Consider the following 27,825-nt stretch of genomic DNA (forward strand, 5'->3'; position numbering starts at 1 on the left):
ATAGGCCAGCTTTCCTGCAGCTTGCTTAGACACCTCACAAAGAAAAATTAAGTACAGAGACAAAGAAGCCATGAAATACTAAAGAAAAAAATTCTATGCAGTGCTTACATTTTTGTAAACATTGTTTAAAAATGTTTTAAACGGTTGTATTTAACGGTTGCAGTTCCTATGTTTTATTTGTCACAGCTTGGCAGATTGGGAAGGGATCCTTTTGGGAGGAGACAGTGTCTGCCTCTTCATCAATCTGAAGGCCCCATAAGGGGCTAAGGGTTGTGGAAGGCCTCTAAGCTACAGGCCCAAGCACGGCCTATACGCTCTGGTGGCAGGGGGAGTGCTAAGTAGAAGCCAGCAGCCACATCGACTCCTATGCTCTTGCCACCCTTTGAGGACCCCCCCGCCCCAGGGGTGTGATGGTATGGGGTTGGCAGGTCTGCCACCCAGGCTTTGGAGCCATCTCCACCCTGCGCTTTTGCTCCTATGATCTATTGTATCATTAAACAAACTGTGGTCTGCAATTTGCCATCAAACATATTGTGTGCATGTTTTCATTGTCAGCAAGCCTTCCCCACTGGCCCTACCTCAAGCAGCAAACATCTTAGCTATTTTAACTACAGTGGGAAAACTATCCACAGTATCCATTAAGAAAGAAATTAATATATTTGTTGTTCCCACATTGAAGACCCCTTTCTGAGCCTTATCTGTGGTGACTCAGCATATGTAGGCATAAGTAGATGACAAACTAGTACGACTCTGGAAACATACTACCACCAAGCCTGTATTATCCCAGAACCACCCTATACATGAAGAGTATCAGGGGCGTATCATGGGAGAACTGAGGCTAAGTTAGCATCCTATGCCTCCCCAGGACAGTCAACCAACATTACACTGGTAACGTCATGCCTTCTGCTTATCTTTTTAGTAGACTTCATAAAATTCCTTTGGAGCGATGGCTTTGCCCCTGAGGTTATGCTCAAATTGAGAATATTAAGCATTGAGGTGCTGTGTGGTTTCCAGGCTGTATGGCTGTGTTCTAGCAGCATTTTCTCTTGATGTTTCACCTGCATTTGTGGCTGGCATCTTCAGAAGATCTTATAGTAGGAAAGGAAAGCAAGTGGAGTATATAATATACCTGTGAGTAACAATGAAGATAGCAAGGTCAACAGGTGCGGGCATCTGAATAGATGTAGCCTGGCAAGTGAGTAACAATGAAGTATGTAGCATGTGAGTAACAATGAAGATAGCAAGGTCAATAGTTGAGGGCATCTGAATAAAAGTATCCTGGCCTTTGTTCCCTTTGATTGTTTATTGTCTATAGTCATCCTGTGTTTGCGTGGAGTTGATTAGTCACTGTCTTGACTCCAGTGTTTTTCAATACTGGCAGCCAAGTTCTGTTAATTTTCATGATTTCTTCCTTTCTGTTGAAATTGTCCATGTGCTTGTGGATTTCAATGGCTTCTCTGTGTAGTTTGACTTAGTGGTTGTCAGAGTGGTCCAGAATTTCTGTGTTTTCAAATAATATTCTGTGTCCAGGTTGGTTTATCATATGTTCTGCTATTGCTGATTTTTCTGGCTGAAGTAGTCTGCAGTGCCTTTTGTGTTCTTTGATTTCTGTCTGAGTGCTGTGTTTGGTGGTTCCTATGTAGACTTGTCCACGGCTAGATGGTATGCGGTAGACTCATGCAGTAGCTAGAGGATCCCTTTGCTGAACGTAGCATTTGCTGAACGTCCTTTGCTGAATGTAGCATTTGTTGAATTTTCTTAGGGGGTCTGTAGATTGCTTGTAGGTTATGTTTCTTCATCAGTTTTTCTATGTGGTCAGTGGTTCCCTTGATGTATGGTAAGAACACTTTCCCCCTAGATGGCTCTTTATCTTTGTTCATGTGGCTTGTTCTTGGTCTTGCAGCTCTTCTGATGTCTGTAGTAGAGTAACCATTAGAGCCCAGTTTAGGTGATTCAATTCATCTTGAAGGAGGTGGGGTTCACAGATTCCGTTTGCGCGATCTACCAAAGTGGTTCTTCTTTTTTGTCCTGGATGATGATTGGAGTTTTTGTGTAGATATCTATCAGTGTGCGTAGGTTTTCTGTATACTGTGTGGCCCAATTGTTGGTTTGGTTTGCGGATGACTAAGACATCTAGAAATGGCAGTTTTCCTTCATTTTATTTTTCCATAGTAAAGTGGATGTTTGGGTGGATCTTGTGGATATGGTCCAGGAACTTGTTTAGTTCTTTTTCTCCATGGCTCCAAATGGTGAATGTGTCATCCACATAACGGAACCATATGGTGGGCTTTTTTGGTGCTGTTTCCAGGGCTTGTTCCTCAAAGTGTTCCATATAAAAATGTGCTATTACAGGGCTACCCCATCTTTCTGTTCATAGAATTCATTATCCCATTGGAAGTAGCTAGTAGTGAGGTAATGTTGAAACAGAGCTGTGATGTCTTTTGGGAATTACTCACAGGTATATATACTCCACTTGCTTTCCTTTCCTACTATCAGATCCTCTGAAGATGCCAGCCACAGATGCCAGTGAAACGTCAGGAGAATGCTGCTAGAACACGGCCATACAGCCCGGAAACCACACAGCACCTCAGTGATTCCATCTGTGAAAGCCTTCGACAGTACAATATTAAGCATTGTGTTTTATGTTGCTCTCTTTATGGAATTATAAGAAATAAAAACAGCTGCATCAACGCATTATTAATTTTTCAGGTTCTGATGAAGAGTGCGTTAATTTTTTGACAGATGCACTTTATGTTACTTTTAAATTGGCTATTATTATTTTAATAGACAAATTATGTATTTGTCTATTAAAATTACAAAAAAGTTCATATCCTCTAAAGTTTTGAAAATTTAAAGTTAGCAAAGTTTTGAGCTGTGTCACATACTGGCCATATTCTAAATAGTGATTGGATAATATTTATAGCTCATGCTGATATTTTGATTCTGTTATTGAGAGAAGAGGAAATTGGATTTATATGCCACCTTTCTTTCCTGTAAGGAGACTCAAGATGGCTGACAAGCTCCTTTCCCTTCCTCTCCCCACAACAGGCACCTTGTGAGTAGGTGGGGCTGAGAGTTTCAGTGACTAGCCCAAGGTCACCAAGCAGGAATGTAGGTGTGCGGAAACACATCTGGTTCACTAGATAAGCCTCTGCCACTCAGGTGGAGGAGAGGAGAATCAAACCCGGTTCTCCAGATTAGAATCTAGCTTCTCCTAACCATTACACCACACTCTTATACTTATATTCTCGTGTGCATCAGTATCTGATGTTTGTGTTATGACTTATGGTTACAACACTCAATTCAAAGTGTATTCACCGGTAACAGATCTGGCATATATTTTTAAAGTCCTAAAAATACTACATCGAGAATAGAAATGCAAGGTCTTTGCTCCCAGCTTCCCACCACTTCCCCAAGTTTTCATGCAATTTAGACTACAACTGCAGAAAATCAGTCCCACAAAGCACTATGTAAATCCCACTCAGTCTATCACACTCAGAACACAAAGCATGTGACATGGTGCTGTATCTCTCTAGCCTTGTCTCATATACACTTCAGAACACAAGGCAGGGGGTGTCCTTTGGTAATGAGAAACAGCACTTTGTACAACAACGTAGCAGTCTGCAGCTAAAAGATGTGTCATGCCTTGTTCCTTCAACTAGCCCAGGTGGCATTTAAACACATGGCCCATTTGCTGCATGGATGTCTTTTCTCTGCGACCTATCCACATTGTCCTTGTTTGGCAAATGCCAGATCAGGCTAAGGATGATCACTAAAATCAGACAGCACTCTTGAGCTCCCACCTCACTCCTCTACCTGAATCCTTGTACCAAGGCCCTTGACTAAGGGTTTCCAAGATACACCAAGAGGAGTTTTTAAAAAAATGAATTCTACTAGAACTCTTGTTCCACAGAAAGATGATAGCTTGGTCAGCTGAATTACAGAAGTTGAGAAAATTGTATGCTTCCACATTAGAATATAGTCCCAAATGTATATGAGCTTTATCATTCATTTTTAAGTACTACCTTTGTCAAAATCATTATATTGTGCATTACTGAACATGGCACTTTGATACAAGAGCATTCATGCCAAAATGTATTTTTACTTCCAAATGGATAGGGGGAGCAGAATAGATACATACAAGGACCCAGGAGAAGCATTCTACAACAAAGAAGGTCCGCATGCTTGTTATGTGGCTGGGGAATATACAACCCTACCATCATCTTTCTGTGGAACAGAGAATATAACCCATCCCTTTTGCTTCCTGCACAAAAAATGGGAATGTTGCCTTCATCAGAAATCAACTTGATGCTTACTACAGTAGTAAATCATTTAAGGCCATTTCAGAGTGAGGCAAAGGAGAGGGAGTGAATCCTTAAATGGGTATCAAAAACCTTAAACTGGCACAGTGTCTAGTGTCAGACGAGGATCTGGGAAAACCATGTGCAAGTCTACACTTTTCCATGTAAGCTTGCTGAGTGACTTTGGGGCAGTCGCACACTTAACCCAGCCTATTTTAAAAAGTTTTTCTAAGGATAGATGAATACCAGCTGCTTTGGGTCCCCATTGTGGAGAATGGTGCAAGAAGCAAAAGGGATGGGTTATATCTTTGTAAGAGACAGAGAAGGACCTGTGATCTGTACATGAGGTTGTGTTCACAGAATCCCTTTTTATACCTTGACTGACTGAACAGATGCTCAATGCTTTCAGCTGACAGATCTCCAATATTTTAATGGGAATATACTTCAAGGGCTGGATTTAGCTCCAGAGAACAAGACTGTAGATTTACACACAGCATAGTACACAGATGAATTTGTGCTTACTGAAAAGTAACTTACAAAAATGGTATAAAACACTCCAAGTCAACTTTTAATGAACATTAAGGGCACTCATTTTACACGGTTTCCAACTTGTTTTATGTAGTCAAAAATCTGCAGGTAAACAAATTATATAAACAATATATTTTACATACTATAGCATTCTGTACACATATTTACAACACTGTAAACATTTAAAATTTTACAATTTACAAACCCTGCCTCCCCAAAAAGAATTCAAATCAGAATAGTAGGGAGTCACTTAAAAAAAATATATGGAGCTCTTACATTTATATCGGTCCCTCTCCTTTTTGAAGTAAGACTATAGATTAAATTAGGTTTTTGGTTGCTGCGCACAAGGTGTTCTATGGAGGTAGCTGCCAAAATATCCCCAAATCCCAGCAGTTGATTCGAATTATTACACTCAAGACAATGAATATATAGATCCCCTGATCACATAAGTGTCAGCAGTTAGAACCATGTCAAAACCAGTAGCCGTAGCAAGGAAGAATTTGAAAGAATAAAATCCACCAATAGGACCAATCACTGCAGAGGGCTCCGTGCAGGAATTCCAGGTAGCTGGATCAAAAAGAAAAATCTCATACACTGGATGTTTCTACTCAGAAGAGACTGCCGATTGAGACTTGTTTTGGATAAACCCACTTTGTATTATCTGGATTATGCTCATGAGTACTGAGTAGTGAAACTCTTGGTTCAATTACCTAAAGCACACATTCATACTGCACATACTGATAGCATAACACTTTAAAAAGACGCTGTTTTCAGTTAGCATTGAGTAGCAGAGTCAGCCTTTGAAAACCATCTTTGCTTACAGGATGTAAAACACACATTTGTTGCCTCTGGCAACAAAAACTTGGAAAGGCTGATATCACGCTACCAAAACATGCTCTACAAAACTTCCAACATATCCATACCATAGTGAACAAAAGTGTTTAAAGAACATACTGCAAAACTTCACAGTCTGTGCCCATGTTTTCTGAACAGACTGAGTCTGCTGCTTAACTGTCCCTTGCACATTCTTATATGATGCCTCCTGGAAGGTTAGCTGAACATTATGAGTTCTCAGATATACCCATCATCTTCGAAGGAGATGTAGTACATAAAACACAGTGTTGAATACGTAAGTGTAAAGATAAGCAACAGGTAGCTCTTCTGACATGGATCTCTCTTTGATACACACAAAGTGCACATACACTCACAGAAGTCCATCCTTAGTAACAGCAGTCACTAACTGCAACTTGACATATTAAACAGCTTCACTAACTGTTTGAATCTTTCTTCAACCTGTGGAGAGAAACACAGCATTTTAATGCTTGAAAAATAAATTTTTGTAGTAACTACATTTCAGTCTTTTCTGACAATTAAAGGCCACGTCACACAATATGTTCCATGCCAGTGTGGAACAGTGGGTAGAGTGTTGAATCAGGATCCTGGGAGACCTGGGGTGAATCCCTACTTCTACCATGGAAACTTGCTGAATAACCTTGGACCCACCACAAACTATCAGCCTGGCCTGTCTCAAGAGAGTTGTGGATGTGAGAAAATGGAAGCGGGGAGAACAATGTTTCTAAGCCATCTTGAGTTCCATCTTGGGAGAAAAGTGGGACATAAAATAAATGAATACAAATGCATACAAATGGGACAAACACACATGCAAAAACAGAACAAATATAGCAATTCTCATTTCATAACCTGCTGGTAAATGCTGCTGATGGGCACTGGCCACATTCTTACCTATGATATGAAAGTGCACGTGAAGAATTCAAAAACATCACAAAGAAATAAAGCCCTAATAGAAAGTTTGATATACTATTTGGCTAGAAGATGCATGATGCAAAAAAAAAAAACTTTGTAAAGTTGCCTGTCATAATAAAGGGGAACTGAGGCTGGGGGAATAGAAGCCCAAAGTCACCCAATTAATCTGGCTAAATGTGCCTTTGAAGGCATTTCTCTCCTGGGTTCCACTGAAACTTCATTCTGCAGAATGAATGCAGTGGCTGTCAGGGGTATTCTACTGGGATTCCAAAAGGTTCATTAAAAAGGAATTATAACACCCTTTTACATTGCAAAATGTAAAATGTTGTTACTCTCGGGCATGCCTCCATCAGGCAACTATTCTTTGTAAATGCTGACAGTATGTGCTACCTATCATTAGATCCGGACTGATTACTGGTTCGTGTCAATATAATAAGACAAAAGATGGGACCAAGCAGAATCCAAAATATTGTATATGAAGATCTAGGATGCAGAATTTTGAGCTACGCTGTGCTTCTTCAAAATAAAGAGTCAACCATTTCAAATTTCTTCATACCACACGACACTACACATGACCTTTCGATAGTCCTACGAGTGACAAAAAATAGGTCGCAAAGGGAGTTTTACATGTACTAAATTCATTTTTTGCTATTTTTAAAAATTACATCTTTCTTCCTCCTTTCTCCTATTGGCTTCTAGAAGTGATACAAATAGAAACCACAAAATATAACCCACCCACAATAAAAAACAATACAAATTGGATCAAAACAGATGTCCCAATTGAAGGTTAATACTTGTAAGGAATTCCATAGAAGCAGAAATAACAGGCTTTTTGGGTGTAAAAGACCGTTTATTCAGACATCCTAGAAACTCGCATTGCATGGTGGGAATAGCTCTCTCCCATAGAAGCACAGGTTATAACTCTGTCCATCCCACCCCCTCCGGTTTCCCCTTGGGAGCATTAGGTCTCATCTCCTACATGAGAATGAGTCTCCATACATGAGAAGCTGGCCTCCTTGGTTGGAATGTAGTCAAGGCCAGGCGGCTGACCCGCTCATCAACACCACTGAATCCTTTACAATACTAGCAATATAATTTGCCCAAAAAAGAAATTAACAAGTAAAACTTCAGAATAGTGCACTTCACGAACAACAGAACTCAACACTGGGTTAAGTTCCAAAAGGCTTTTGGAAAATAGTAGCTTAACATTCTAAACCTTGCCAGATAAGGAGCCTAAGGTGTATCCTTCATCAAGCCATGCAAAAGAGTAGACCTGTTACTAGGATCTCATGGAAGAAATGAAATATAATTAAAATTTCTCTCCCTTGTTATTTAATCTGGTCACAGGATGAAATTCAAAGAAAAGCTGACATACCTTTTGTCAAAAACATTGAAGCAACACAATATATTATCACATGGATGCACTATTTGACCACAAGCATATCCAAGTTGTGAGGCAGACCAATATAATTGTTTTCCTGAATACAAACCTGATTTGAGCTTTTATTTAGCCTGGCAGCAACAGAAGAAAAAGTTTTTTCGGAAGGTCCCTTTTTCTGACATTCTAATAGTATCTCCCTGTCATCATTCCTATAAAACAAAACCAGAGGGTTAGCTTCAGTTTCTGAATTCCTTTGGATATTTGATACAAAATCGGTTACTATCTATTTACCCTTGTTAGCATTTCAAACTAGTCTACTATGACTTCAGGTAAGATTTTAAAACCAAAGGATACAGAAGTAAGATAATGAAGGCAAACACAAGCACTCTCTGCAATCCCTCCCTACAAACCAGATAACTCCAGAGCTCCCCTACCACTGTGACAGAACAGCAACAGTAACTATCTTGAACAAATTGGATTCCTCAAAAAAGTGTTGTGTGTTAGAAGGGAAGTTTTTATCAGCTCTCCCCTGATTTCTACTCCTAAGTTATTCACATGTGTCTCCCCTCCCACTGCAGTAGTAATTGGGGGGCATTTGAGACTGCAAAAGGAAGGGGGAAACAAGGAAGAGACACACATTTAGAGGGAAACTGTTCTGTCCCCAGCAATTTGAAGGATGATCCAAGCTCTTCAACCAATCAAAATAAGAGTACTGACAACACAGAGAGGCTCTCCTTGACACCAGTTTCTTAAATTCTCCTAAAACACAAATGTGCTTGATCTTTGGCTTCATTAGCTTAAACAGTTCTTTTACACATCTAAAACAGCATTGCCAAGCATACTGTATCAATTTATACTTCCAAATTATTTTATTATTTAAAAAAATTAAAACTATTACAAATTCTGTGTCACACATGTATCGTGAGGCTGTAATAAGGAGTTTTAGGTACCCCATTGTGGCCTGGGGTGTCCCAATCACAAACCACACAAAACTAATGAATCATCATCAGGACCAGGAAGCAGATATACTTCATGGGGTAAAAAAGAGCTATTATTATATATTATATATCACAGTTACAGAGATCAAATTACTATTTTGCCTAGCTTACTTAGGAAAATGTAAGATGCCCCCCGTGTGCACCTAAATGAATGCTAGATGGACTACAAGACAATGTACTTATTGTAACATATAAAATGCCAAACCTTATTACTTCCTAAATATACTATAGCAGAGTCACAAAGCTCCCCACTGCAATACCCAGTTTGGCTAAAACCACACCTTTTACCCTTCCACTCAAAATCACCATCTCTTATCACACATATCTTCCGCCTCACTCTAGCGAAATCAGGGTCCTTTCCTTCTCTTCCATTTCTGTAATTACCACTCTCAAACAATAAAGTGCAATCACAAAACCCAGTTTCAAAGGTAAGTACGAAGTGGGTGTTTGTTCTACTTCATTCAGATCAAACCCGAGAGAGGCCGAGTACAATTGAAAGATTTAGAATCCCATTCAAAGGAGGGGGCTGCTCGTGGGAGTGATGCTCAGTTAAGTACACAGATGCACTTCCCCGGCAGAGGGAAGAATCCAGTGGCATGGAGCCACCTCGGTCCACCCTCCAGCATTGGAATGCAGTGTCCCTGTCCCCACTGCCAGTGTAGTGGGGGCAGGCCAAGGGAGAAGCTGACATTAGGCGGCTCCTTCCCAGCCATTCGGCGGGCTAATGCTGGTGCACAAGAATTGAGACCTATACTACCCTTTTAGGTAGTGTAAGTCTATGAAGCCCAATGGGAGCATCTCGCTGACAGGGAGGCAGCCACACTTGTGCAGTCTCCCCACACTGGCAGGAAGCCCCTCAGGGAGTGGCAGGGTGGCACAGCCATAGCCAGCTGCCTGAACCTGCGAATGGGGCCACCCAAGTGTTAAAGGCCACAGGGGACAAAAATACATAACTGAATGTCCACCTAATCCATACTTCTAACCCCAGTTCACTTGTGATATTCTTACCTTGTCCACGAAATTATGACTTCTCCTTTCTTCTTAATGATATTTTTGGCATACAGACTTGATGGCAACACAGAAGATGTCGGTGGTAAAGGATCTTTGTCCCTAACTGAGGCAGTCTTTTCACTGGATGAACTCTTGGCTGCTGGCATACTCTCTTTAGATTTTTTCAGACTTTTGCCATTCTTCTTACAAGACAGTTTACTACTCTCTTTTCTTTGTCTCTTTATGCTGGCTGTTTCTTCAGTCTCCCCTTTTCTTTTTTTGCCAGGGATTGGACTATCCATTTTTGAAACCGTTTTTCTTGCAAAAGTACCCTCCACAGTAGGCTTGTCAGGTAACTCTGCTGTCAAGTCTACAACTGCATCAACATCACACCTCAGGAGATCATCTGCTACGCAGTGGCGGGCTGGCTCGTGTTTCTCTTTACGTAAACTTCCCATTCCAGAGTTTAAAGCATATTCTGCTGTAAGATCCCACGAATCCACTTCATTTTCCATGGGAGGCTCACTTGTCAAGTCTATACCAATATCAAACTGGCTTTCAGAAGAAAATACATTAACAAGTGGAACTAATGAAGAACTAATTGGCAACTGTTTTGCTGTAGCATAAGTTGCATCTTTTTGTTGGAGCACCATCAAGGAGTGTGTCTGAGGTAGTTTAAAGATGTTTGGTAACTCTCCACTGCGACAAGTCTTATTTGAGGGTTCTATAAAAGATACTGAAGAGCTAGAGGATTTCCCCACTTCTTTGGGTGGATCAAGTAAATCAGAGGCTATGTCTGGGACAACGCTATTATGCAATACTTGATGGATTTCAATCAAATCAGTGTCTTGATGTTGACTGGTATTGCTAGATAGTTCATGAAAGGGCTTAGGCATGTTACCATCTTGCTCCTGTCTGACGTTACTAAACAGATCCTCTGCAGATTCAAGGATATTGTAAGGGACACTAGGATTAGATTCCTGCTGGGACTTGGATAGATCAGGAACCTGATTGTTTTCACAACAGATAGCTGGATCCTTCAGAGTCTCAAATGAACTAGTAACATGCTCTTTTTCAACCTTATCGTGCATTTTCTCCTCGTTCAGTTTCTTAGATGCTGCCATTTCTTCCAGTGGTAGGCCTTTGGAACCTGAAGTAGCTAATTCATCATCAGGCACACTTTCATTCTTCCCTCTCTCAATGAAAGATGTCCGTGAGTCATTTGCTGGAGATGCCTGATCAAGGCGTGGTGAAGTAGATGGCACAGCACGCCTTATCTTAACAACAAAATGATCATTTGATTTCTCCATTATTACTGCCTGCATCGGTGGACTTCTGCAGCACTGAAATCCTGGAGCGGCAGGCATGCTGGGCCATGATGAAGAGCAGCTGGACTTACTGCTGGAGTTATCAGATTCCAAAGCCAAATGGATCTCTTGTTCAGAAGCATCCTCCTCTTCAAGATGGGCATCTTCACTTAAGTGCGCACTCAGAACATCTTCGGGAACCGATCCAAACAGGTCAGGCTTCAAGAAACTAAGATGAGCATCTGACTTCAAAGGAGAGGGAATAGTCAGTGACACTGCCAGGTCTTCCAGAAGAATAGAAGACACAAGGGATTTCGGTTTTTCTAAAACGCATGCCTCACTTTTCTTCAAAGCTGGACTGGAAGGAATGTCAAACATACAGTTCTCATCTAGAATATCTGGATCAACGGGCATCGGGAGTCGAGTTAAAAAAGTTGAATCCCTTTCAGGTGAAACTGCAGGCCATTTAATGCCATCTAGTACCTTTGACTCTATTTGGGTCTCTTTGGAAGATGATTCTTCTGTCTCATACACAGCGTTGTTTCCACAGTTCTCTCCACGGAGTAGGTGTTTGTCTGGTGTCCTGAATTCCCAGTGATTTTCATCCATGAAGTCATTGTTCTTTTCTGAAAAACCAGAGCCTTGTAACAAACTTTTGAACATCTCACCCATCTGAGCGTCATTCACCAGATTGAATGTTAGGCCAGACATCTGCTGTTCTGTGAGAGGTCCACAGCTAATATCAGACTTTTGAGAGTTTTCAACCAGCTGTGCCCCTTCTTTTTCAGATTTTCTGCTTTTCAAGGTTGATTCGGAATTCAGTACAGACTTTTCTTTGACAAGCTCAACCCTAGCTTGAGATGGTTTTGCATTATCTGTATGGGAACTTGTACATTTTGTAACCAACTTTTTGTGTGCATCTATTTTACTTGTGTCATGGTGACCTCTCTTGGACAGCTGGTTGCCCACTACAGGCTTCGGAAGGACACATTCTTCAGCCCTTTGAGTTTTAACACTTACAGGTGGCTTCTTTGGTTTTTGTCCATCAGTTTTATAGCTTATAGGGCAGTTAGGGTTCTCTTTAATTTTTTTATTAGGTTTTCCATCACTATCCTCAGTTCTAGTATTTATTAAGTTGCACAGTTTCTGAAGAATTTTCTTTATTTTATCAAATAGGTTATCAAGCTGCTCATCCACAAGTTTCCACAACTTTTTCTTCATATCTGATTGTTGTTGTTCAAAGAGATGATCTATTGTGCCGTTCCTTTTAATCTGCTTAAGCCTGGATTCTATAACTTCACAGAGATTCTTCTTTAATATCTCATTTGATTTGGACATTTTAGAGAAGTTAAGATATTTTACCAGAGATGTAAAATTCAAAATTGCTGAATCTATAATTCTATGAAAATGTTGTATTGGAAACTGTACTTTAAACTTCATGTAGTTTTTACGTATTTGCTTTCTTACAGCCTTTAGCATCTGCATAAACTCATGCACAGTAGAAGGCTCAGCAGTAATTTGAGCTATTTTTTCAAAATAGTCAGTCTTCACAGATTTGTTTTTCTTTGTTTCTTTAGAGCATCTCATGGTTCCAATTTTGGGTTTTCCTTTACTGGTTTTTCCAGAAGTCAGTTTTTCTTTGTCTTCATTGTAAGGTATCATCTTTGATGGGGGTTGGACTTGATGGCCTTTGTGGTTGTGTGGACTATTAATCAAACTGGATCTTTCAGAGGATGCTTTTCCTCTTGATTTTTTATTATATTCAGAGTTTCTTTCACTGTTAAGATTATCGTCATCACTTACAATTTCACCTTCTTCTAATTCATCTGAAGTCATGCTCAGTTGGGATTCTTTCTCCAGTACTTGGGGATCTGTGCAAAATGGCTTTTGATTTTCTTTGTTGAGTTCACTGGACTGGTTTCTTGCAGAACAGACAGTTGTGCTTTCAGGCATTAAATCTAGAAGAAACAGGACAATTTGAGTTATTCACAGCATCCAACAACAACAAGATTCAAAACAAATTTCACTGACAATATAACTTATATAGTTGATTTGGTTTTAGAGCAGTATAATTAACTGTTCAGAACGTCTAAGGCCTGTGCAAGTCACTTAGTAGAGTACATGCAGCATTAAAAGCTAATATTTTATAGAGGATAAGAGAAATGGACTAGAAGATCCAAATTTGGATCCTTAATCAGTCATGAAGCTCATTCCTACCACCCGCCCCACCGGCCCAATCCACCCGAAGGGTTGTTGCAAGGATACAGCTGAAAAGGTAGCAATGTGCATATAGGACAGGATAAAATGAAATAAAACAAGCATTCAGTATGATAGCAGCTTTCATGCATAGAACTTAATATTAATCCTCAAGTAACGTCCTTTCAAACCAGTCCCACTAACTTCAAAAGAGGTCACTCTGCAGCAAGGTGGATATAAATTAATTATTTTTAAAATTTTAAATCAATTTTTTTTTAAAAAAAGCTTTTTGAGGAAAAATCTACCTAAATATAGTTTAAATAGTTTTCCATTTACCATTTAGTCCAAAGATTATTCATTTTGAAATTGGGATTAGAATCAGAGTTGGAAGAGACCACAAAGGCCATCAAGTCCAACCCCCACTGTATGCAATAATGCACAATCAAAGCACTCCCGACAGATGGCCATCCAGACTCTGCTTAAAAACCTCCAAAGAAGGAGACTCCATCACACTCCGTGGCAGTGTATTCCACTGGCTCATTCCACACATGCAGAATAATGCACTTTCAAACTGCTTTCAGTGGTCTTTGAAGCTGTGCGGAATAGCAAAATCCACTTGCAAACAGTTGTGAAAGTGATTTGAAAACACATTATTTTGCGTGTGCGGAAGGGGCCATAGTCAAACAGCCCTTACCATCAGGTTTAGTTTTAAATTATGTAGTATGAGACTATATGCAATGTTTAATTTTTTGGTAAATGAATTCCATTAATCCATTCACAATGTCATGCTCTACTAGAAGTTTCTGTAAGATTATTTTGGACATTTTTTCTATCAAGAAGATATTATCTCAGATGTTTGGTTTTACAATTCTCAAAACTGAATTTGTGTCTGCAGAGATAGTGTGTCTCTTCTTCACAGTAAAAATGTTATAAAATATGAATATAAAGTTGAGAAAAAAGACTTTAATCCCACTATTCTTTTGCAAATCCATATACATTGACTCAACCCCTTACTTCTTAAGTGCTAAGTTTCAAGTTTAATAAATAGAAGGTTGTTTGGAGCGGAACAGATCTGCACAAGGAGCTAAGTGTGAGACTGAGGGACAAGAAGTAAAAATGAAAGTGGAACGTTTTGAGCAGAATGCTCCACAACACTTGGGATTTTTGTGTGTACAACCTGAGGTTTATTATTCTCTCCCTGGAGGAGAAAATTTACAATGGCAGCAGTCCGTAAAAGAGACCCAGTTTGGAAATATTTTAATGAAATACCGCTACCTATGAGTAAGGCAGGCAGACATGCATAATGCAAACAATGTAACTAAGAAATGCAAGGCTTGGTGGTCCAAATAAAACTGAAGATAGTTCACCTCACAATAATTTCATAATCTTCCTTCTATGTATTTTTAATAACATAACCAAATCAGTACTTTTTGATATAACTGTAAAATTAATCCAAAAAGTTATTATTCTAAAAAATGAAACCTTCACTTGATGGTAAATATTAAGAATATACCAGTAAAATGACTCTTTATGTCAAAAAACATAACTTAAATCAAGCCATATTGACTACTGATTTAAATCAATTTGATTTAAATAAAATCTACCCTGCTCTGAAGTAGTTAGCTAATGGCCAAGGATTTTAACAAATTTCAGCTACATTCTGTGCCTTATCAAATACGAAATATGGACACTTGGGACAAAAATCTTACACTACATTCATTTTTGTCTATGAAGCCAAAAATTCTATCAACTGTTTGGGAGTCAGATCTCAATTTCATAGCCCCACTCAGCCTGCAACACAATCTCTTAGAACTAAGTTGTGTTCAATGAATGCACTAAGCATGCCCAAGGTTTCTACACGTTGCCTGTTGTGGTTTTTCAGGCTGTGTGGCTGGGGCAGGCTTTGCTCCTAACATTTCACCTGAATCTGCGGCTTATAACTTCAGAGGCAGGTCACAGTAAGACGCGTTTCTGTGGCACAAAGAGAAATGCATCTTACCATGACGTGCCTCAGAAGATGTCAGCCAAAGATACAAGTGAAACATTAGGAGCAAAGCCTACCAGACCATGGCCACACAGCCCGGAAAACCCACAACAGCCAGTTGATTCCAGCCATGAAATATTTGACAATACTCTTACTCCCTGATTCTAATCACATTACATTGAAATCACATTTTTTTAGTGGAGCAAATCATTTTTAGTTAAATAGGCTTAGAATCTATGTGCTAAAACAGTGGTTCCCAAATATTTTTGGACTGCCACCCCCTTGGCTTTCAGGCCACATTCCTAGTGCCTGCCTCCAACATATAGATACATATAGATACCTCTTTCTTGGTATTAGGTCTCCTGCAAATTCAAAACAACAATGAGGAGAGTGCTGCTTTTTTTTTTTAAATCTTGCCTTGCAAAGTAGAAGTGATGGGGCTCTTTGCCTTGACTCTCCCTCCACCTTAGGTTATAGAAAAATGAGTGCTGCTGCTGCAGCAAAAAAAGCAGAGGCATGGGGCTGTTTGCCTTGGTCCCCCACCCCCCCCGGGCTACCCAACAAAGTGTGTATTGCAGGGCAGCATATGCAGCATTCTCCCCAGAGCCATGGTAAAACGTGATGATTGAAAAGGGTTTCTATATGCAGTGTTCCCCCCGCCATTTAGCAAACATAAACATATAAGCAAAAGTAAGATAATAAACATACCTATATTATAACTGTTCACAGGTCCTGTGTAAGTGCTTTCCCCTCTGAGTGCTTTAGCCAAGGGTCGCATTGGACTATTAAGTGGACTGATTGCTTTTGGAATACATCTCATGTGATTGAGATCAATGCTCAGTACAGAATTATCATCATCAGCAGGGAATGGGCATGCATCACTCACTGGAGGCCCAGAGTTTACCCCTTTCTTACATAAGTTTTCCAAATGGCTTCCTTGGTCAAGACAGCTCAGCAATGAATTATGTGACTTTTGGTCAGTTATTAATACTTCCCTATGCGATACTTTGCTTTCTTCACCGGCATCTCGAGGCACACATTCGGGAAGGTTGTTTTCTTTACCAGGATGCTCCACAACTATTTTGCCTTCACAATTACCAGGGCCTTCCGCCTCCACCAGTGAGTCTGAATCTGTTCCATTAATTTCATCTATTACACTATAGGAATCAAAATCCACAGAATTTATAATCTCCAGGTCATTGAAACTATTGTCTGAAAGTGTATCTTGATTCAAGGGGCTTCCCAGACTAGGAAGCCTACGTGTTTCCTCAGCTTCTCGAGTCTCTACACTGTTATCAGGCAGGTTATCAACCACTGTACATTGCACTGTGTTTGGCAGGTCAGATATTTTCTTAGATGACTCTGTGCTCAATATTTCAGGCAGGTTCTCTGATACTATGTTTACTTTGGTCTTGGAAATAAAAACTATTGGTTCCGAATTGGCTGGAACAGGACTGTCAGTGATTGGTACCGATGGTAGGCTTTTTTGTTTAGCAGCAGTTGTAATGATAAATTTCCCAGGAGTTTCTCCATCACATCTACTGGTGGGTTGTGATACTTGTTTGAGTTCACCTATTTGCTTTTTTGCCGGAGAAAGTGTTAAGTTTAGCTTCTGCATAAAACTCAGTTTTAAGTCTTTGCTTTTTGTCTGGTCCTCATCTCTTCTAACTTTGGTGGGCTTTTGTTCCTCCGGGCGAGCTGCTCTCTTGGTAGTCTCTTGCGATGGACAGGGTTTGCTTTGTTCTCTTGTAGTGCAGTCCCTAACTTTATTTACAACTTCTGTTCTTTGCGTCACTTCCTTTGCATCTGTTCTTTCTGCCTGAGAATTCTTGCTGTCTCCAATGGTCACTGTCTTGTTTTTCCTTCTTTCTTCAGTTCGATGTCTCTTGGATTTTGAATGAAAGCTCTCAAATTCCTGTTTACTGCTTTCTTCCTTAGAATGGCAGTGTTTGTGTTTCTTGTTAGAAGTTGGAGGTGATGGTGATCGCAGCCTCCTTCCTTGGATCTCATGATTTTTTGTTCCTCTGTTTTTTCTGTAACTGCTCTCTGTTACCTTTTTTTCTTCCACATAGCATTTATTTAATTTTTGAGCACTTGGCCTTTTTTCAGGAGGACTGCCAGTGTTACTATCTTTTCTTCTTTGCTGTTCAAGATTCCTTTCAGAAGGCCTGATTTTCTGTATGCTACTGCGTTCATCTTTGCTTTGTGTTTTTGAGTCCTGCTTTTTGTTTTGTGACTCTTCACCCCTATTGTTACCAGAGTATTCCATTTTTGATGGCAATCGATCATTAGGAGGTTGTTTCTCCAGTGTGGAAGGAAACTTATCAGTTCTTTGTTCTGAATATGGGCTGCTTTTGAGCTTTGAGTTCTTACTGTCTTTGAATAGTCTGACTGGTTTTTCTGTGTTACCATGCAACTTTCCTTCTGTGATGCTGTCCACAGTTTGGGCTCCCTTGTTTTTGTACCTGCAGTCATTCTCCTTGCTGTGATGGTCATCATTTATTTCTTTTTTCCCCTTTTCTTTGTCAGAAGAACAGCTAACACTTGTCAACCTTGAATAAGCCTCACTGTGAAGCAGTTTAGGATGAGATCTAGGTACACATGAAGTATTTCTTTTTTCTGAATGCAATCTCTGATTTTCTGGATCACAAGATGGATAATTTTGAGGAACATCTTTAGAAATAACAGGCTTAGTCCTAGGACCTGTCTTTGGATCGTTCTCCGGAAGTAAATCTTTGCATTTATTTTTTTTCAATTCTTCAAAGTTCCTTGCAAAGAATGTTCTACTGTAGGCATTCTGATGAACTGGAAATGCCAATAACCTGTTTATAAAGGCAACATGTTAAAGAACTGTATTTGAAAACTTATCAAGATTTATAATTTACTTTATTTAAATTCTCCATTACTACTAGATAGTGTTCCAGGGAGTTTTAGAAATATGTAGCAGACATAGTTCCAACATTGTGCATATGTGACATCTGTCCATCTCCCCTTCTGGCTGCAGTCTCCCATGCTGTTCCAATGTCCCACAAAATGTTTTTCAAATGCTGCAGTGAAAAGGGGAAGGAATAAAAAGTCTGCTCCTTTCAGTTTTGTAGGCTGCATCCCTTTGTAACTAGCTCTTACATTAACTCTAGCCCCATTTTATCAACAATAAGATCAAAGAACGGCATCTTCATCAACTCTTCAGCTACTGTTGGAAAAGCAGTTCTTTAATTGAGAAGTCTTTAGCTAATACACAGGATGCAGCTGTGGTAGCAAGAATGCTTAGCTACATACAAGTGGAAGTCCAAAAGGTAGTTTCTCAGAAGTGGCAGCAGTGGCGTAGGAGGTTAAGAGCTCATGTATCTAATCTGGAGGAACCGGGTTTGATTCCCAGCTCTGCCGCCTGAGCTGTGGAGGCTTATCTGGGGAATTCAGATTAGCCTGTACACTCCCACACACGCCAGCTGGGTGACCTTGGGCTAGTCACAGCTTCTCGGAGCTCTCTCAGCCCCACCTACCTCACAGGGTGTTTGTTGTGAGGGGGGAAGGGCAAGGAGATTGTAAGCCCCTTTGAGTCTCCTGCAGGAGAGAAAGGGGGGGATATAAATCCAAATTCTTATTCTTATTCTAATTCTCAAGTAATTCATAAAAATTACTTCATTGTTTAAGATGCTAATTTCCTCACATCTTTCAAAATTCTTCCTCAAAGTAAATTTGTTCTGTGGCACCCTTCCTACTAAAAAGTATTCTTTAAATTTACCTTTACCTGAAGGCACAGAATATGTAACTAGAATACTTTTTATCACCATCTTTCTCTTCCTTTGTTGTCTCCCATAAAAGCTCCTTTAGAAAGCACCATGTACATATAGGCACTATATGAATAGTAACAACAAGCTCCATGACCTTAGGAAACATACTTCCATTTCTATTCCTTGCTGAATTTTTTGCAAAAATAATTTATTTTCTGACAAAAAAAGTAATTAGCATTAGATGTGGGTACCTTCGCTGGAGATTACTGATTTCTTCATCTTTGCGATTGATTTCTACTCTTGCTGTTTTGATAAGTGCTGAAATATTCTTTTTAAGGGACTGGTTTTCATTTTGTAGAGTGGAATTCTACTTTAAAAAAGCACATATGCAAACATTTACATATTACAAACACACATCTGCAGGACAGAAACCACTAAAACTAGTTTAAAAACATGTTATTTAATTTGCCAACTGCAATGTAACTGGCTTGACATCAAGTGTAACATTTAATGTCAATCATAAAGGGGAGCCTAATTCAATAGTTCTGATATCCTCAATAAGCTTTTCTGGAATTGTAGTTTTAAGACTATACATTTTTTGAAGCAGAATAAGCTATTCACTAATACAGACAGACAATTCTAAGTTACTTGCAGTGTAAGACATGCAGCTGCGTTAAATCCATAGTCCTTTTCTGATACCATGTTGTGAAACAAGAGACAATGAAAAAACCAGCAGAACAAATAGATGAATTCACAGAACATATTTTGCAGGATTTTCCTTTCTGTTGCAGTCCCTTGCACCACCCGATTCCCTGAAATGCTGCTTCTAAGAATCAAGGTACTCACAGGACCAGATAGGGAGAAGCTGAAGTCGGAAGGGGTGGTGAAAGAAATGAGCTTTTGTACATTATGGAAGAGCTCATAAGAGAATTGTGAAGGAGATCTTGGCTGGCTACCCTTTCTAGATGAAACTCCCCATACTTCACCCAAATCTTTCGGCAATGCTTCCCTGATCCAAATTCAGAATGCAGCATGGATCAAACCATCATTTAATAATACAGTACCTGTTCTTGTATTTCCTGAAGCTTCTTCATAGACTCTTGAAGTTGCTGCAGACATTTCACATGTTTGGCCTGCAACTGTTGAGATAGGAACATTTAAATTTATACACCAATGTTATCAGGACTGTTAAGATTCCTTTTTCATTCCATCAAAAATTAAACAAAAATCCAAAATATGCATAGACTAAAAGTATATAAAGTCATTCTTTAACTGCAGCAATAAAAAGATGTTCCAGATTGTTTAATCAGCCAGTGGTCCAAGATTCATTGGGAGGCTACATAATTTTCTTCTAGTAAAACTATTATTAAGGGAAGATTAACTGAGTCGAATTCACACATGCATTTTACTTCCTCCTAAAATATATCACTAAGGTTTACAAGGAATTTTATGAAATAAAAAACAAGTTTCTCTTAAAGTTTTTCAAAATGTTCAATATTTTCAAAAATAGTTTTGACAGTGTCACCCATTAAGACCACCACAAATAATGAGGAAGATTAATTGTAGACTGCAACCTAAAACACCAGAACTGAAAAATTACTGAAAAATTAAGTTCAGGATTTTATAATAATAACAAAAAATAAGATGGAGGATTTTGCTTTTTTAAAGCAAGTTTAAAAACTAATATGAATCTCATAAATAGCTTACAATAAAATAAAATATGGCTTTTACATACTTTGGATATTGCACTCTCGGTGCATTATAAAGGTTATGTGCAACTAGGTTTTAACACAAGAAAATCCCATTGCAAACAACTGCTATAGAGTACAAAGACTGCATTATCCAATGATAGGTAAAAGCAGCTTCAGTTTACCTAAGTGGTGCAGGCAGAACTGAACAAAAGCTTAGGCTAGAAAAATAATCGCAATTGTTTATTTCTGCAACAACACACAACATTGCCTCAGTGTTTCTGAAAAATTAATTTGAAATACATCACTAAACTTTTCAACCACAGAGTTAACAACCTGAAATACATACATCATTATATGAAGCTTCCTTTGCTGTCCCTTCTGCAATGAGGATCTCATCAAACAGATTTAAACTACTTCCGGTTGGAGTTGCTTCTTCAGCAAGACTGACTATAGGAGGAAAAAGAGAATTCGATGATTTTACTTAGATGACTTCCCATGTCTATTAGAAGAACAGACAGGATTATTTCCCTCATTATTTAGCGGAGAAACACAGCTGCTCATTCCATGGCATGCAAAATTTGACACATCGCAGTTGCAACACAGGCAAGGATTTTATTAGATTTTGCAGAATGGTTTACGTGTTGAAGCAACAACAATCTTTTTTTTAAATCACCAGGGGCAGGGCCATATTCTTTAGGAAGCTTGTTCAAGGTTACATTTTTTTCATGCAATGTATTCTCTTACTTCTTGACATAGAAGAAGATTTATAAGCATTGCAAAACAACAGGAGGCACAAAGTTTAGGTGAATTTTGAACTAAAGCAACTATCTTTAGAGCTCTCCGTATTAGCTCTCACATGAGGAATAAATTGATAGGCATGCGCCATCTCATAACAGCCACAACTAAAACACTCCCTTCACAGCTGCTAATTTGTAGCAATCCGTGAGACTACATAATTCAGCAAAAGAAAATGGCAATGTGAAGCCACTGACACCCAAGACTATAGTCTTTTCTACAGCAAGATGGGTCACATATTTTGGTTCTTCTCCTTAGTTATTATCAGAGGCAGGGAGGCAGGACCACAGAGGCACTCAGTAGATTTCAAAACGAAGCAAGGTCTCTCTGATTCGAGGTACACACTCTAATTACTTCACCATGACGGCTTTCCAAATTACCAACAGTTGTATAGTTTCTCATATATACCTATTTTGGACACAGTACTAATTTATACAAGTTATGCGACCTTTGCCCTACTCGTTAAAAACATAACATTTTATTTACCTATAAAGCTAAAGCATCAGTCACAGCCTCTTCCCCCAAAAGGCACAGTTGTAACTCAAATCACCCAAGAAATACTACTACTTCAGTTGCCCATATCTGCCTCAAAGATAATCATATGGATAGTATGGAATGTACATACTTTAAATATTTTGTAATTTAATCCAATCAAGATATTCTTTGGGACATATGTTTAAGTGGATCATATATCAAACTCTTTATGAGGATCAAGGCACAATTTTGAGTTAATGGCAACAGTTTACTACGTTTCTGTCAAATGTAGTGTGCTGCAAATTTTATGTTAAACAGCCAACAAAAATGCCTTTCACTATGCATTCTTGAAAAGTTCATTCACATAACATAATCAAGAAAATCTAGTTTTTAAAATTTCTCTTTATGAGTAACTAATGAATCATCTGTACTTGGTACAGCAGTAAGAGATTAATTAAAAAGGCAACAAAAATTAAACATTATTGGAGTAACAGTGAAGTAGTGATAGTGCTAAAAAATTTTTTGCTTTAAAACGAGTATCTATCTTTTTCCTTCCATAAACAGTTGTAGTCAGCTTAAGAATGGTTAAGAGTTGGCAGCGCAATTCTAGACAAAGTTATTCCAGTCTAAGCTAATTTGAAACAATGGCATTTTACTGAGATAACTTCTCATAATGCAGTACTGTGGAAGTGCTATGCAAGGCTAAAAGAATTTTAATGTCTCCATCCTATTAATTGACAGTCCATACATATAGGGATTTTCTGAGCAAACAAATTTCTTGGTAATAGCAATAAACCAAGCAGCAAAAGTTTTTCACCACAAACATACCAGAAACAGCTGGAGTGTTGTCTAACCCATCATAAATATCCACTGAACTCTCATCATTATCTTCTCTTCTACAAGGGGAAACTACAATAAAGGAAAAAAAGAACCTGCAAGTCATCAAGATCTACATAGTCAACGATATCAAGAGGTTTTAGGAATGGATAAGAAACAAGTCATTCTATATGAAATATGAACAAAGATAATGAGGCAAAAAGCCTTTACCTAACCCATAATGAGAAACCCATGCCAGACTTGATCACTAAACTTACCATGCAATCCTAAAGTTACTCCAGTCTAAGCCTATTCATTTCAATGAGTTGAGACTGGAGTAACTCTATACAGAACTGAACTATCACTTAGGCCAGGGGTAGGGAACCTGCGGCTCTCCAGATGTTCAGGAACTACAATTCCCATCAGCCCCTACCAGCATGGCCTACCCCTGACTTAGGCAAAAATGTGCATGAACTTTTTAACAGCAGATGGACTCTAATCTGGAGAACCGGGTTAGATTCCCCACTGTTCCACATGAGCTGTGGACTCTCATCAGGTTGAACTGGATTTGTTTCCCCGCTCCTACACACGAAGCTTGGTGGGTGACCTCAGGCTAGCCAAAGTTCGTTCACTTCATTCAGAACTTTCTCAGCACCACCTATCTCACAAGGTGTCTTATGGGGAGAGAAAGTAGGAAAAGTTTGTAAGTCCCTTTGAATCTCCTGTAAGGAGAGAAAGGGGGAGCATAAATCCAAACTGCTCTTCTTCTTTCTCCTTTCCCCTCACATTAAAAATTGGCTTGAGCGTAGGCTTGCAAGGTAATTAAGTAACTAACACCACCATTCTAAACAGGCTTAGTCAGAATCCTGCTCATATCTATTCAATGGGGGCTTACTCCCAGGAAAATGCTCTTATAATTGAAATGTTCCTCTGATCAACCAGTGCATCTGCATTCATACATTACATGAAACCTTCGTTTTTAAACTGCAACAGGAGACAAACAACATGAATGCATCATCCCACATTATACAACTGGGTCATTCTTTATTTCAGCAGCATCGTGCAACAAGCCAGGATTTTGAACATTTTTATTTAATGTATTAAGTATCTGAATGCAACCAAAGTTTTGAAGGGGGTAGCCTCCTATGGCAATTAATGCAAAGGACTAAGAGTTAAAATGAATCATGTTGGACATCTGCAAACATTTACAAGATACCCACAGTCAAAGTACCCAGTCTCATCTGGATTCTTAGTGGACTGTTGAGTCAACCATCATTCCTACCCGCCACCCGCCCCACTGGATTGGTTGCTCTGCATTTCTTTTACGTATGGGTTTTTGAGAACCCTGAAAAGCAAAAATGACAGTTATGCTATATTTTCTTTAAAGTCTGATTTTATTACTTTTTACTAAAATTACTATCTTATGCTCCCTACCTAAAGCAAGTGCAGGAAACAAATGTACATATATGCAAGCAAAGGAGCAGCATAGAAGAATTCCATGCACGTTTGCAGCACATTGCTCACACTTTTCCTCATAATTTGTAGGTTCTCTGAGAATCTATAATCCCACAAGACGAAATCAGCTAAAGATCTAGGTAACACGGTTTTCTGACCAAATGTTTCCAATATCTAGGTACAATATATGAGAAGTGGGTTTAATGGGCTGATTGTGTCAGCCATTATGTTAAATTGCAAAATTCAGCAAACTACTGTCTTAAGGAGTACCATATACCTGCCAGAACAACTCTTCACAGTCTCAAAGGTCAGTGAAATGCTAAACCACATGGTGGGGCTATTAGCAATCCCAACCTTTTTCTAACCTGCAGTACCACTTCATCAAAAGGATGTAAAACAATGAATTCCATGAAGATAACAAGGACACACTAGGCATACCATAGAACATCAAAAGGCACAACAAGGCCTAAGTGTACTGATTCTTTAGAAATACATAACACTGTATTGTCAAAGGCTTTCACGGCCGGAATCAATAGGCTGTTGTGGGTTTTTCTGGCTGTGTGCTGATGCCTTGGCCACACAGCCCAGAAAACCCATAACAGCCAATAACATTGTTTTCTTTCAAATATTTTATAAAGACATTTCTGCAATATGAAGGTTTTTTAAAAATATCCATATCAAATACATTAAAGGACCAGCTGAAAAAAGATTCTTACCACCATACAGCACACTAGAAAATGTCATTGCATCATCATCATCATCTGCTGCCATTATTCTGCCTTTCTAGGTATTCCCCATCTACCAGTACAACAGAAAATCAAGGTTGTTAGTCTAAAAAATAACATATAAGTTATGAATATCAAAGGCAATACATTTCAGGGGAAACTCAATCACTTTTGACATAAAAGTTTTCCCAGATGGCTAGATGCATAATATTAAAGGGGACAATGACTTTACACTTGGTTTAAAAATAAGTATTTATTAAGGCAAGCTGTATATCTTTTAGAAAATTGCATAGTTACCTTTCCATTTCCTAAATATCAAACTTTTGTTACCTGGGTAGCCAGAGACCTCACTAATCTGATTTGGTCAGACACTTACTGAAGAGGCAGAAAAATAGAGTAGGCACTCCAGTTGTGAGAAAGAATTTGCGCTAACATGGCAGATGTTGATGGTAGAAGCAAAGAAACAGGGGAAGGGGGAATGGTGGCAGAGTGCTACAGAAGGCAGCAACAGGAAACACTGTAGAGGGTGACTATATGACCTATCAAACAGCAGCAGGGCTCACCTGGAAGAGCTGGGTGTTGTTTTTTTTAACCAAACACTGATCCTAGATGGTCAGGGATCTTTTTTAGTTACTCAAGGCATGGTTCAACAATAATTTCTGAGACCAGTCCAACTTTCTAACACACCCCCAAACAGATGCTCATCCCATATACAAAGTCCTATAAATCCTGACACAGTAGTTTATGAAATAATTGAAAGGGACGATGTTGTGGCAATGGGCTTGCGCTTGCTTCTGGGCCCCAGATTCTCTCACACCCTATCGAATGTACCTATATCATTTCTCTCCTCCTCCCCAATTGGGCACCAGCTCAATACCAGGCCCTCTGCACATGCTTTTGTACTTAGGCCTGATGTGGATTGGAGAGATATTTGAGCTAGTGCTGCTGGTTTGTCCTGCCTTCAGATTACACGGGTGCTTATATGTTTGTGTGTTGGGAGGGGGGAGGGGGGAGGGGGGGTGACCTGTGGAGTTGTGAGACTGGAAAGGGAGAGAAATATATCTTAAGGCCTGGAAAAAACGAGGAAAGCTATGAGGAAAGCTGGGGGAGGGGAACTGGTTGGCAATGGTAGGTGGGGGAGAGAAGGGAAACGAAGAGATGATAAACAGAGACTGGTAACAGGAAGAGCCTACATCAGTTCCTCCACCCCGATACTTCCACCGTTTACTCTCCCCCACTTTGTACAAACCGGGGTGATGTGACCTGCCCGGCCTCTCGTCGCCACGTCCGCTCCACTTTCGCTCCGCAGGCACCGCCAGAGCCCACCGAGGCCGCCCCTGTCTTCTTCCCTTTCCACCCGCCACTGTCGCCCGCGGATCCCACAGGCCGAGCTGAAGAGGCGGGGCCTGGGAGAAACCTAGCCAATCCTCTGATACGTCTGAGCACGTCCCCTGCCGTCACGCAAGCAGATTCCACCTCCTCCACAAAAATAGTTGGCGCCAAAAGCAAGCGGTAAGACCCGCCCCTGGCAGTGAAGTCCTGCTTAGCGGGTGCGCGTCTTGACAGCCTGAAACCCGCCTCTTCTTTAAAGCGGGTTTCTGCGCGCGTTACTCTGGATCGCGCCTCAGACTATATGTTTGTTTGTTTGTTTTAAATAAAAGTAAAATTATGTAGGAGTCTAGTGATACTTTAAAGATTAACAATCTTTCGTGAATTGTTGAAGGCTTTCACGGCCAGATTCAACTGGTTGTTTTCAGAGAGACCCAGTCTGTAACAGACTTCCCTCTGTGATACACCTCTGAAGATGCCAAGCACAGATGTAGGCGAAACGTTAGGAACAAGATCTACTAGACCACGGCCACGCAGCCCGGAAAATCCACAGCAACCAAACTTTTGTGAGTCAGAGTTCAGTTCATTTGGTTAGCTAGTGCTTCGGCTGGAATATAGTTTGGCTTTAAAGCACCGCTGAATCCTTTCTGCTGCTTTATAGTCCTGTTGTTGTTAATGGCAGTTTAAAATATAAGGCTCCTGTGGCAGGCTAACATCTTACAGTGCAATATATTTCCCTATAAATAAATCTCATTGAACAGACCTGGATCGGATTGCTCTCAAACAAACATTTTGTATTAACTGCGTTCAGCAAATTATGGGGGGGGAGGTGATCTTCCTGTGAAATTTTGTTATTTATACTCATGTACATAATTTAAGCATTTGATTATATAGGCTGAAGCCCATTCACGTTTATGCTATTATAAACCCTAAATAGATCTATTCAATGAGTGAGGCGTACTCCTAAGAGCCTCTGAAGAAGTGTTAATGTCAGGATGCCTAGTAGTTGGGAAGCTTGTGGAGCTGCTTGGTGCATTACATGGGTGGGGGATGGGATGTCTTTCACTACTTCAGCCCGCCAGGTGCTGGTCAAGGCCATGCCCAGTGGAGTCAGTTTGTGCTATCTCACTGCATATTTTCTCAGTGCTGTTCTCATGTGGGGGGAGGAATGCGGAAACATATTACTGTCTGTTGTGTGGGAAAAGCCAGTCTTGGCTTTTCCAAGCTGTCCTTCAGTTCCTGAATAAACCTCTGTTCTCTACATGGAGTTTGTTTCAGTTTTTGGGGCTCTGACATTTGCATGCACACGAAACTTATATCTGAAATAAAACTTTGTTGGTCTTCAAGGTGCCACTGG

General features: G+C 39.7%; 1 protein-coding gene and 1 long non-coding RNA gene across 2 annotated transcripts; both read right to left on the reverse strand.

The window, feature by feature from the left end:
• Positions 1 to 4,711: 4,711 nt before the first annotated feature.
• On the reverse strand, positions 4,712 to 26,523 carry CASP8AP2 (caspase 8 associated protein 2). The gene is made up of 10 exons (XM_048494352.1): positions 26,389 to 26,523; positions 25,131 to 25,212; positions 22,972 to 23,052; positions 21,221 to 21,321; positions 20,248 to 20,322; positions 19,435 to 19,550; positions 16,158 to 18,271; positions 9,981 to 13,227; positions 8,084 to 8,183; positions 4,712 to 6,122 (listed from the first exon to the last, which is right to left on the reverse strand). The coding sequence occupies exons 2-10, from the start codon at positions 25,183 to 25,185 to the stop codon at positions 6,066 to 6,068; spliced, it is 5,946 nt and encodes a 1,981-aa protein (XP_048350309.1). The 5' UTR covers positions 25,186 to 25,212; positions 26,389 to 26,523; the 3' UTR covers positions 4,712 to 6,065.
• LOC125431509 lies at positions 7,272 to 8,063 on the reverse strand. The gene is made up of 2 exons (XR_007244309.1): positions 7,678 to 8,063; positions 7,272 to 7,386 (listed from the first exon to the last, which is right to left on the reverse strand). It is a non-coding gene; the product is annotated as an uncharacterized LOC125431509 (long non-coding RNA).
• Positions 26,524 to 27,825: the final 1,302 nt, after the last annotated feature.

Source organism: Sphaerodactylus townsendi, linkage group LG01 (genome assembly GCF_021028975.2).
Source record: "Sphaerodactylus townsendi isolate TG3544 linkage group LG01, MPM_Stown_v2.3, whole genome shotgun sequence".
In the NCBI taxonomy this organism is placed as follows: Eukaryota; Metazoa; Chordata; class Lepidosauria; order Squamata; family Sphaerodactylidae; genus Sphaerodactylus; species Sphaerodactylus townsendi.

Bases quoted from the DNA above. Each gene is read 5' to 3' on its own strand.
- CASP8AP2 (XM_048494352.1), bottom strand. From the start codon at position 25,185: ATGGCAGCAGATGATGATGATGATGCAATGACATTTTCTAGTGTGCTG. The intron at 23,053-25,130 runs GTAAGAATCTTT...CCTTTATTGTAG, and splicing joins TTCTAGTGTGCTGTATGGTG to TTTCCCCTTGTAGAAGAGAA. The intron at 8,184-9,980 runs GTAAGAATATCA...TTTGTTTTATAG, and splicing joins GTCATAATTTCGTGGACAAG to GAATGATGACAGGGAGATAC.